General features: G+C 49.4%; 1 protein-coding gene across 1 annotated transcript; it reads left to right on the forward strand.

The window, feature by feature from the left end:
* Window positions 1–256: 256 nt before the first annotated feature.
* LOC117129695 lies at window positions 257–10,853 on the forward strand (the record flags this gene model as incomplete). Its single annotated transcript, XM_033282991.1, has 7 exons — window positions 257–283; window positions 1,276–1,794; window positions 1,969–2,235; window positions 2,308–2,787; window positions 8,784–8,944; window positions 9,140–10,031; window positions 10,788–10,853. Coding segments are annotated over exons 1-7 (2,412 nt in total), but the record flags the coding sequence as incomplete, so codon positions are not given.
* Window positions 10,854–12,743: the final 1,890 nt, after the last annotated feature.

Raw genomic sequence — 12,743 nt, forward strand, 5'->3', positions numbered from 1 at the left:
TCGGCCCCATGGCAGTTCCGACTCCCTCTCTCTATAAATACTGAGCCCTGGATCCAGAATTTGACACAGAATTCTTGAGGGGAACCTCTGCCAAAATCGTGAGAGACAAACACCAAAAAGAGAAGAGAGAACCGACGATCCAAGGAGAGAACCGGGGAGAGGCTTGGCTGTTCCAGGAGAAACCGGATCGTGGGAAGCAAGGCCTGAGGAGATGGATACCAGACAGAGAGACAGAGAGAAGGACAAAGTGAAGGAAATGGCGCCTGGGGAGAGAACACCTAAGGTCAGTGGTGTGGACGGCAAGCGATCGGCCTTAGAGCTGATGATTCGATCGGGCTTGTGGCCGGTCTGCTGTGCTCCTACATCTACTCTCTCTATCTCTTTAGATTTGCTTGTCCTATCAGATTATTGTGTTTGTTTGTTCTGGTCATACAGGGAACACAGAACCAAGGCCCTGGCCGGTTCAGTATCCAAGTCCTTGGCCTTTGGCGGGACTATTCATGGTCGGATATGGACGTTCTAGTGTGTTTCATTGGAAACTGTTTATGGGAATCTCTTAGTTGGGATTTATCAAGGATTATCATGAATTTTAATTAGTTTTTGGGAATTTATTTGAGTATGTTGGTTTGGACAGGTTATAGATTCTAAGTAGCCGAACCATGCTTATCTAGACTTGATGTTAGGATATCGCCATATGAATGTGCATTGTGTCTTGTGTGGTTTCAGGATCGGACATGGACCGTGGTAAGGGAAAGGCACCGTGAAGACTCAGGCCATGGGAAGATGTGTGGTGAATGGGTCATTGTAGATAGATGTGAAATACTGATAGCCTATTGTGCAACTTGTGAACTTATGTTAGACTAAGTGTGTATAACTTATTAGGACGAACCTAAGAATGATGTATGAATCTCAGTTTATATTTATACAATTGATTTTCCCCTTATGTTTCCTTGTTTAGATTGATTGTATTGAACCTCAGTTGAATTGAATTGAATTTAGAAAGATAAGACTTAAAACTTGGTTCACTCGGACTTAGATTGAAAGGTTAAGGCCGCAGATCAGTTTGGGCTTAAGAGCCGAGATCGGGTCTTACAAGTTGGTATCAGAGCATGCTTGATTCTAGGATTGGTTTGGGTTATGTGTTCACTACACGTTCGACTGCTTGGTCTCACGGGTTGTTTGTGTTTGTTTGTTTGGTTTGATGTTGTTTTGCTTAGTTCTAATCATGAGATGAGGTTTATACGTTTGGACTAACACTAAGTGTTTTTGCCTAAGGGAACTAAGCGGACTAAGTCCCGGAAGGGCAAGGAAGCGGCTGGTGGTTCTGGACAGGTCATAGGAGATGGGGCCAACCCCACTCAAGTGTTACCACCCCAGACGGGGCTGGTTAATGAGAAGACCGGGGAACCCTTCGCGACGTTCCTGCCTACTGAGGTTCAGGTTGATAACCTGGGTGAGCAACAACAAGAGGGACGGGAGGAGGAAGGTGATTCCTCCCATGTAGGAGACGAGACCGGACCTGGAGATGGGGCGGAGGAGTTGGCCAAGCCATCTATGCGGGAGGTGACGGATGTGGTTAAGGCCATTGGCACTCAGATGTTGGCTTTCACGCATGAATTTACCCCTTTTTTGAACTCATCGGTTGGCCAGATCACCCCAGCTCAGGCCACGGTTCAGGCAACTCAAAGAGCAGCTAGGACAGCTGGGAAAGCATCTGGTGTAGCTCGTGCAGCTGCACAAGTAGCTCGAACAGCTGCCAGGACAGCCGAGGACCGAGCTTCGGTCAAAGCTGAGGTAATGGAGATTGATCCACCAGCTCATCCAGTTAGGAGAGTGGATTACTTGATCCTTCTAGCTCACATCTTCAAGCTGGGTACGAAGCAGTTTGCTTGTAGTTCTGATCCCATTGAGGCGGACGAGTGGAGGAGCAGATTGGCTCGGAATTTCAGCTCAACTCGTTGCCCAGAGGAGTACAAAAAGGACATTGTGGTTCACTTCCTGGAAGGTGACACACATAACTGGTGGTTAGCTCTAGACAAACGCACCAATGGGACAATTGAGCGGTTCTCAAACTTCGAGGTGGAGTTCAACCACAAATACTTCTCAGCTGAAGCTTGGGACCGTCTGGAGTCTCAGTTCCTAGACTTGACTCAAGGACGCATGATAATACGTGAGTACGAAGAGAAGTTCATCCGGCTCAGACGATATGTGGGCAAGGAGTTGGAGGAGGAGACGGTACAGATACGTAGATTTGTTCGAGGCCTAAGGGTCGAACTTCGAACCTATTGCTCCGTTGGTCACTTCTAGACAGTGTCTGAACTGGTGGAACGCATGGTTATGGTGGAGACTAACTCGGCTGAAGAGGCCAAGCTGAAGTCTAGGGGCCACACGGCTTCTAGTGGATCCGGAAGCGACCGGAAGAGAAAGAGGGACACGGCCGAAGGGGGCAAGGCCTCAAGTGATAGGCCGGAGTGTCCTTCATGCAGAAGGCATCACGGTGGAGAGTGTTGGAAGGCAAAGGGGGCTTGCACCCGTTGTGGCAAGATGGGCCACTTTGCTCGAGACTGTCCTGGACGGTCAGAGAACCGTGGACAGGGCTTGGGGAGTGACCCCAGAAGCTGTCATTACTGCAGCAAGATGGGACACCTACGCTGGGAATGTCCCAAGATGCAAGCTGAGGCTAAAGGACGTGGGGAGGCCAGCAAGCCAAGCCAGACCCGAGGTCAGACCTCAGCACCGCGTGTGTATGAACTGACCAAGGACGCATCAGAGGCTGGACCATCACTGGTAACATTCTAGATCCATTCTTTTTCAATTCAGTAGATTGGCATGGTACATAACTTAGAATGGATTAGATGATTAGAAAAGAGGGGTCTTATGTAGGGACCCTATGTATTGGTGGTGTGGAAACACACGTACTGTTTGATACTGGAGCTACTCACAGCTTTGTGAGCCCAGATATGATTGGAAAAGGGTTGTTCCAGATGGGAACGGAGGATGATCCTTGCATAGTGAATGCGGCCGGTGGGCAAGTAATGCATTCATTAGGGCGAGTAAAGGATATCCCAATAGTGATCCAGTATAGAGTTATGCCTATGGATCTGGTTGTGGTCTGCCTTAAGAATCATGAGTTTATATTAGGCATGGACTGGCTTGGAAAGAATCAGGCTACTCTGGACTGTCACAGAGGAAGGGTGCAGTTTGAGACTGGGTGTGGACCCCCGATCAGGTTCCAAGGTATTCGTCTGACCTCTGGATGCTTAGTGATATCAGCAGTCCAAGTGGAATGGATGCTTGAGAAGGGTTGTGAGGCCTTTTTGGTCACAATCGCCACTAAGGAGGTTGTAGGGGCTGGTGACCCGGACGGGATTCCGCTGGTTAAAGAGTTTGAGGATGTGTTTCGGGCACCACAGGGCATTCCCCCTGATAGGGCTGGCCGGTTCATAATAGAACTAGAACCAGGGACGGCCCCAATGTCCAAAAGTCCATATCGTATGGCTCCTGTCGAGATGGCCGAGCTAAAGAAGCAACTGGAAGAGTTGTTGGACAAAGGGTTCATACGACCAAGTGTCTCGCCTTGGGGAGCACCAGTTCTTTTTGTGAAGAAAAAGGCTGGTAGCTTCAGGCTGTGTATTGATTACCGAGGGTTGAATAGGGTTACTGTGAAGAACAAGTACCCATTACCCAGAATTGATTAGCTGTTGCATCAGCTCAAAGGGGCCAAATGGTTTTCCAAGATTGATTTCGCCTAGTATCATCAGATCCCAATTGAGCCTAATGATATCAGGAAGACGGCGTTCCGGACCAGGTATGGCCACTATGAGTTTGTGGTTATGCCATTTGGTCTAACCAATGCACCAGCTGCATTCATGAAGAAGATGAATGGTATCGTTTGAGATTTCTTGGATGAATTTGTAATCATCTTCATAGATGACATACTTGTATATTCCAGAAACAAGGAAGACCATGAGAAGCATCTCAGGGCCGTACTAGGACGTTTGAGGGAACAAAAACTCTTTGCCAAACTAAGCAAGTGTAGTTTCTGGCAGAAAAGCGTTGGGTTACTCGGACACATTGTGTCTGATCAGGGCGTGTCAGTAGATCAGGAGAAGGTTCAGACTATACGAGATTGGCCACAGCCTAGGAATGCTACTGAGGTTAGGAGTTTCCTAGGGCTGGCCGGATACTACAGAATGTATGTCAAGGGGTTTGCCAGTTTGGCTCAACCCATGACACGACTTACATGCAAGGATGTGAAGTTTTCCTGGAATGAAGGGTGTGAGAAGTGTTTCTCAGCTCTAAAGGATATGCTGACGAATGCACCAATATTGGTATTGCCGGAGGGAGATCAACCTTATGTGGTCTATACGGATGCGTCCATCACTGGGTTGGGATTCGTCCTGAAACATGGGAAGGTGATTGCTTATGCTTCTAGACTGCTGAGAAAGCATGAAGGGAATTATCCGATCCATGATCTAGAGATGGTGTCACGCCCCCAATCCTGAATAGGATTGTTGGGACGGCCATGTTTCGAGGAAACGTAAAAGCCAGTCTTAAGACATCAAGGCAAGCGTTCTATGGTCGAGAAAGAAGGTTAAGGATATAAGGAAACTTAGACTTAACCTTATACAAGCTAAGAGACAGCTAGGACGAGTAAGACGGTAGCTAGGACGAAGTGGACGAGTAGCTCGGCCAGCTCAAGGAAGCTAGGTTCAGTTCACTCCAGCTCAGTCCCTACTAAGTCAGCTCCACTAGCTGGACTACTAGCTCACTCAGCTGAGGCAGCTGAGAGTCAGCTCATCTCAGCTAGACGGACTGTCCGGGCTTTAGGCCGATGGTCCGGGTCCGGGTCAGTGGCGGGCTGTGAGGTCCGGCCATGAGGCCATGGGCTGTTGGGTCCTTGGGCAAGGCCGTGGGCTGTGTCCAGGAGGCCTGGGGCGTGGGTTGGGCTTGTGGCCGACCCCAAACCCAATCAGAAAGGGCGAAGGGATGCAAGTGGCCGAAAGGGGGCAACTCTTGGCCGATGGTGCCCATTCGCTAGCAAGTCGTGCCTGTTCGTGGGGCAAGACTTACCCCCTCATTTTCTATAAATATGGGGGCTCTCTGGTCGATTTCATTATCCAATTCCAGAGTAAAATACTCAGAGAAAAACGTAGAGAGAAAGAAAGAGAGAAAGAGAAAGTTCCGGCCAAGAGAAAGGCCGATTGTGGTGGTGTTGTGTTCCAGCGACTCTGATCGTTTGAGAACTAACTCCGGTCAAGAATGGGAGATCAAGACAAGGAGAAGAGCTTGGAGAACCCAGACGTGGTTCACAAGGTATGTGATGGGCCGTGGCTCCATCAGACCGAACGGACGGTCCATGCGACCGCACCGTGGCTCTGCTCTGTTTCAATTCGTTTCTCTTCTCTTCTCTCTGGTTAAACACGAAAGGTTATGTTGGTTGAGTCCAAGGGACACGTCCCTAGGCTTTGGCTAAACATAACCAGACCGCTAGCCTAGACACGGGTCGGTTAGATGGATGATCCGATCGCACCAAGACTGGGCGGTTAGGACAAACGGTTGGGAATGACCCAAAGGGCACGAGTTGTCAAGAGTCATAAGTGTACAAAGGTTGTGAGTTGCCAAAGGGTGTCAGGGACCAAAAGGTACGAGTTACCAAAGGTTGCGAACATCAAAAGGTATGAGGACCAAGAGGCACGATTGGCCAAAGGGTGCATGTTCCAAACGGTGTTTTTCGGGACAGGTTAGGACCGATCCTTATGGATCAGCCTATGGCTTGTCTAGTTAAGACAAGGTCACGGTTTGCCTAAGCCAAGGTAGAGTCGCAAGGTGTGACCGGTTGCTAAGCCTTCTGGATTACGCTTGAGGCTTACTAGGCCGATTGGATCCAGGCCTAAGGCCGGATCAGGTAAGGGAGTCCGTTGGGGCATTGAGCCGGACTCCATTGGCCGGTCGCACCTAGATTCTATCCGGATAGACGGATTGGTCTTTGGGGACGATCCGGATCTGTTCGTGTGTTCTGTTTATCTATTCTGGACTATCTATCTGATTCTAAGTCAAGGGGTGGTTGGTTGAATGACTTAGGATACGGTAGGTAGGTTCATACGTTTTATGATTATGTTGACTGAGGTTTATCTAAGTTCTAGGAACCAAGCCAAGCATTGTAGAATCAATCCGTTCTATTCTCGGTTATGATTAATGCTTATCTGGTTGTGGTTTCAGGAACTAAGGATGGTTCTGGTCAAGCCAAGGAGCCGTGAAGGCTCGGTCAGTGAGAGGCTGTGTAACGTGTGGTTAGATGATGCTAGGGATGAACTAGTGATTGTCTATGAGACTGTTAAGAAGTTGTGTATTGAATCTCATGTTTCTAAGTAATACAAAGTTTATACATTGTTATTCCGCTGTGCAATCTGTTCCTTTGTTTATGAACCTCATATTCGAATATGACTTAGTAACTAATAGACTTAAAAATGGATCAAACAAGCAAGAAATTAATAAGTAAGCCTGCGGACTCCATCAGGTCGAGAGGCCAGGGTTCGGGTCTTACAAGTTGGTATCAGAGCATGCTTGATTCTAGGATAGTTGGGTTAGGCAGTCCACACACACACACACGCAGCCAGCTGATTAGGTCTCACGGTGAGGTTTGATTGCTTAGTCTAGGGATTGTTTTGTTTTGTTTATGTTAGTGTGTTTCGTACTAACATTGTCTGAATCCTTAGGCTGGAAAAAGCAAATCGGGAAAGTCCCGAAAGAGTAAGAAAACAGCCGGTCAGTCTAGTCAAGTGGCCATGGACGGGACCAATCTATCCGGATTGCAAACCGATCCGGCCGCAGCTGACACTAGAGACGTGTTGCCAACTGATCAGGCTAATCTTACGGGGACGCAACAGGATGGTCAGGAACATCGGGAGAGTGATGAGGAAGTGGAATCCTCGAACGCTAACCGTGATGGTGACCAGCATGAGAGAGTGGCCGATGGAACGGCTAATGTGCCCGCAACACTGTCCAAAGAGGACTTGTTAGAGGCCATGAAGGTAATGGGGACTCAGGTTGCGGCTATGGCGCAACTGTTCACGCCACTAGTGAACTCCTCGGTTGGCCAGGCTACGCCTGTGGCTACGACCACCCCCAACACCAATGGTCCAGTTGTGGAAACGGTTGAGGTGATCGAGATCGATCCACCGGAAAAGTCTGAAAAGAAGGTGGACTATCTGAGTCTGCTTCAACATTTATCCAGGTTGGGTACGAAGCATTTCTCCGGTAGCACCGACCCTATTGTGGCAGACGAGTGGAGGAGTAGGCTGGTCCGAAACTTTCAATCAACTCGCTGTCCAGTGGATTACAGACGCGACATTGCGGTTCACTTCCTGGAAGGGGACGCGCATAACTGGTGGCTTGCAGTGGACAAGCGCACCAATGGGAGTCTGGAAAGTTTTGCGGACTTTGAAGTTGAATTCAACCGCAAATACTTCCCTGCTGAGGCTTGGGATCGTCTGGAAGCTCAGTTTCTAGATTTGGCCCAAGGCCGCAGGACCGTACGAGAGTACGAAGAAGAGTTCAACCGGCTCAGACGGTTTGTTGGAAGAGAGCTGGAGGACGAGGCAGTCCAGGTCCGTAGGTTCATCCGAGGCCTAAGGCCCGAACTGAAGACCCATTGCTCGATCCGCACTTTCAACACCGTCGGAGAACTGGTGGAACGGGTGGCTTTGCTAGAGTCTAACTTGGCTGAAGAAGCTAAGCTTAAGGCTAAGTCACAGTCTGGCCCGTCGGGCAAAACAAATGATAAAAAGAGGAAGTGGGACCAGGTGGACGGAGGTAAGACCTCTGGTGGCCGACCTACATGTCCCAAGTGTGGAAAGAATCATCCCGGTGAGTGCTGGAAGGCCATGGGGGCTTGTGTGCGATGTGGCAGCATGGATCACACGATCCAAAACTGCACTCGACCAAACCGATTCTCAGACCAGTCCAGTGGCAGCGGCTCCGTGACTTGCTTCCTATGTGGCAAGACTGGACACTACAAGTCGGACTGTCCTAAGCTACAAGGAGGACAAGGGAAGGGCCGTGGAGACACAGGCAAGTCGACCCAGAGTAGGCCGACCACAACACCAAGGGTGTATGAGCTGTCCCGGGACGACGGCGCTTCTGGATCGTTTGATTCGATCTCTGGTAATTCCTAAATTTTTCTTTTTACATTCAAGTAGAAAATGCTTGGTATGGAACCTAGAATGTCTAGGGGATTCTGATGAGGGTCTCTGTTAGGAACCCTCATGATTGGTGGTGTGGAAACCCACGTACTTTTCGACACAGGGGCTACACATAGTTTTGTGAGTCCGGGACTGGTCGGAAAGGGTCTGTTCTGTCTGGACGCTGGAGATAATTTTGGGATAGTGAGGGCGGCCGGAGGGCAAGCCATGAACTCACTAGGTCTCATGTCAAATATCCCAGTGTCAATACAGGGAAAGGTATTCCCTGTGGATTTGGTCTGTGTCCACCTAAAGAATCACGAAGTGATCCTAGGTATGGACTGGTTGGGAAAGTATCGGGCCACTCTCGATTGCCATAGAGGTCGTGTGCAATTGGAGACTGGGCTTCGACCGATCCAGTACCAATGTCTGTGTCCGGCTCAAGAGAAAGTAGTGGTTTCAGCAGTTCGAGCGATTCGGATGTTGGAACAGGGTTGTCAGTCCTTTTTGGCTACAATTACAACTACAGAGCCGGGCAGTTCTGTCTGTCTGAAAGACCTTTCAGAGGATTCGTTGGTGTCGAAGTTCCCAGATGTGTTCCAGGTACCTCAGGGTGTCCCCCCTGATAGGTCGGATCCATTTACGATTGAACTAGAGCCAGGGACAGCTCCGCTGTCCAAGAGTCCGTACCGGATGGCTCCGGCCGAGATGGCCGAGCTAAAGAAGCAATTGGAAGAATTGCTTGACAAGGGGTTCATACGGCCAAGTATCTCCCCTTGGGGTGCACCAGTCCTCTTTGTGAAAAAGAAGGATGGTAGCATGCGTCTGTGCATCGACTATCGAGGGTTGAACAGGATAGACGAGCTGTTGGATCAACTCAAAGGAGCCAAGTGGTTTTCCAAGATTGATTTGGCTTCAGGGTATCATCAGATCCCTATAGAGCCAAATGATATTAGGAAGACGGCATTTAGGACCAGGTACGGTCATTACAAGTTCGTAGTGATGCCGTTCGGTCTGACCAATGCACCTGCCGCTTTCATGAAAATGATGAACAGCGTGTTCCGAGATTTCTTGGATGAATTCGTGATCATCTTCATTGATGATATCCTAATTTATTCCAAGGATGAGGAATCTCATAGGAAACACTTGAGAGCCTTGCTGGAACGATTACGAGAACACAAACTCTATGCTAAACTCAGTAAATGTAGCTTTTGGCAGAAGAGTATTGGGTTCCTCGGCCATATTGTTTCCGATCAGGGCATCTCGGTGGATCCAGAGAAGATCAGGGCAATCAAGGATTGGCCCCGACCACGCAGTGCTACGGAAGTCAGAAGCTTCTTAGGGCTGGCAGGTTACTATAGAAAGTTTGTGAAAGGATTCGCAAGCTTGGCTCAGCCTATGACGCGGTTGACTGGGAAGGACGTTAAGTTCACATGGGCTGAAGAGTGTGAGGAATGTTTCTCCGCACTTAAGAACATGCTGACTAGCGCACCCGTCCTAGTGCTTCCGGAGGCCGATCAACCATATGTGGTCTATACGGACGCGTCCATCACTGGGCTAGGTTGCGTATTGACCCAGCATGGGAAGGTCATTGCCTATGCGTCCAGGCAGTTGAGGAAACATGAGGGAAACTACCCCACCCATGATCTCGAAATGGCTGCGGTAGTATTCGCCTTAAAGATTTGGCGATCATACTTGTATGGCGCCAAAGTTCAGATACTTACGGACCATAAGAGTCTTAATTATATATTCACCCAGCCTGAGTTAAACTTAAGGCAGAGGAGGTGGATGAAATTCATAGCTGACTACGATTTGGACATCACCTACTATCCGGGAAAGGCTAATCTGGTAGCAGACGCTTTGAGCCAGAAGAGGGCTGATGTATCGGCCGAACGGGAGGCGGACGACCTGGACGGTATGGTCCGAGCTCTGCGGCTGAATGTGCTGACTACGGCAACCGAAGCTTTGGGGTTGGAGGCGGTTAACCAAACCGACCTGCTTACTCGAATCCGGTTGGCTCAAGGTCAGGACGAGAACCTGAATAAGGTTGCTCAGAATGATAGGACGGAGTACCAGATTGCAAAGGATGGTACCATCCTAGTAAACGGTCGGATCAGTGTTCCTAATGATAGAAGTCTAAAGGAAGAGATTATGAGGGAGGCTCATAAGTCCAGATTCTCGGTTCATCCTGGTGCGACCAAGATGTACCAGAACCTTAAGAAATTCTATCATTGGATCCGTATGAAGGCAGATGTAGCGGAATGGGTGGCCAAGTGTTCCACTTGCCAACTCATCAAAGCAGAACATCAGGTGCCTAGTGGGTTATTACAAAGCTTGCCTATTCCGGAATGGAAATGGGATCACATCACAATGGACTTTGTTACCGGGTTCCCTACCACAAGGAATAAGAAAGATGCGGTTTGGGTTGTGGTTGATCGACTAACCAAATCAGCACACTTCCTGGCTATCAAGAAGTCGGATGGGGTAGATCGGATTGTACGTAAGTACATTGATGAGATCGTCCGACTACATGGTGTGCCGGCAAGCATAGTCTCAGATAGGGATTCAAGGTTCACATCTTACTTCTGGAAGGCTTTCCAAAAGGCCTTAGGGACAAGAGTGAACATGAGTACGGCCTATCACCCACAGACGGATGGACAGTCTGAACGTACGATCCAGACATTGGAAGATATGTTGCGAGCAAGTGTTCTAGACTGGGGTGATTCCTGGGAAAAACACCTACCTCTGGTAGAATTTGCTTACAACAATAGTTTCCATAGTAGTATTGGCATGTCGCCATACGAAGCTCTGTATGGGCGTCCATGCAGGACACCCTTATGCTGGACCCAAGTTGGGGAACGCAGCATGATTGGTCCGGAGATTGTCGAAGATACAACCGAAAAGATCAAGTTCTTGAGGGACAAGATGAGACAGGCACAAGATCGCCAAAAGAACTATGCAGATCGAAGAAGGAAAGATCTCGAGTTTCAAGTAGGTGACTTGGTGTATCTGAAAATGATTACCTTCAAAGGACGAGTCCGAATTTCCAGGAGACGGAAGTTAGACCCGAGATACTTGGGGCCGTTCAAGGTCATTGAAAGAGTTGGGATGGTGGCCTACAAGTTGGACTTACCGGCCAAGATGGACGCATTTCATAATGTGTTCCACGTCTCCCAACTTCGGAAATGTTTGACGGACCAAGACATCGCTCTTCCTGCCATTCCAGACGATCTTGGTAAGAACCTAACCTTGGAAACGAGGCCAGTTCGAATCATAGATAGGATGGAAAAAGCAACAAGGAAGAAGACGGTCCAGATGGTCAAGGTCGTCTGGGACTGTAATGGTCAGGATATAATCACTTGGGAGACCGAAGCTAGAATGAAAGCAGAGTACCCAGAGTGGTTGGATCAGTTTGTTTCCGAGGAAGCATTCGATTCGGATTCGAGGACGAATCCATCCCAAGGGGGGGAGACTTGTCACGCCCCCAATCCTGAATAGGATTGTTGGGACGGCCATGGTTCGAGGAAACGTACAAGCCAGTCTTAAGACATCAAGGCAAGCGTTCCATGGTCGAGAAAGAAGGTTAAGGATATAAGGAAACTTAGACTTAACCTTATACAAGCTAAGAGACAGCTAGGACGAGTAAGACGGTAGCTAGGACGAAGTGGACGAGTAGCTCGGCCAGCTCAAGGAAGCTAGGTTCAGTTCACTCCAGCTCAGTCCCTACTAAGTCAGCTCCACTAGCTGGACTACTAGCTCACTCAGCTGAGGCAGCTGAGAGTCAGCTCATCTCAGCTAGACGGACTGTCCGGGCTTTAGGCCGATGGTCCGGGTCCGGGTCAGTGGCGGGCTGTGAGGTCCGGCCATGAGGCCATGGGCTGTTGGGTCCTTGGGCAAGGCCGTGGGCTGTGTCCAGGAGGCCTGGGGCGTGGGTTGGGCTTGTGGCCGACCCCAAACCCAATCAGAAAGGGCGAAGGGATGCAAGTGGCCGAAAGGGGGCAACTCTTGGCCGATGGTGCCCATTCGCTAGCAAGTCGTGCCTGTTCGTGGGGCAAGACTTACCCCCTCGTTTTCTATAAATATGGGGGCTCTCTGGTCGATTTCATTATCCAATTCCAGAGTAAAATACTCAGAGAAAAACGTAGAGAGAAAGAAAGAGAGAAAGAGAGAGTTCCGGCCAAGAGAAAGGCCGATTGTGGTGGTGTTGTGTTCCGGCGACTCTGATCGTTTGAGAACTAACTCCGGTCAAGAATGGGAGATCAAGACAAGGAGAAGAGCATGGAGAACCCAGACGTGGTTCACAAGGTATGTGATGGGCCGTGGCTCCATCAGACCGAACGGACGGTCCATGCGACCGCACCGCGGCTCTGCTCGGTTCCTAAGTCCCATCCGGCTCTCCTTATCTATTTCAATTCGTTTCTCTTCTCTTCTCTCTGGTTAAACACGAAAGGTTGTGTTGGTTGAGTCCAAGGGACACGTCCCTAGGCTTTGGCCGAACATAACCAGACCGCTAGCCTAGACACGGGTCGGTTAGACGGATGATCCGATCGCACCAAGACT

Source organism: Brassica rapa, unplaced genomic scaffold (genome assembly GCF_000309985.2).
Source record: "Brassica rapa cultivar Chiifu-401-42 unplaced genomic scaffold, CAAS_Brap_v3.01 Scaffold0060, whole genome shotgun sequence".
Taxonomy (NCBI): Eukaryota; Viridiplantae; Streptophyta; class Magnoliopsida; order Brassicales; family Brassicaceae; genus Brassica; species Brassica rapa.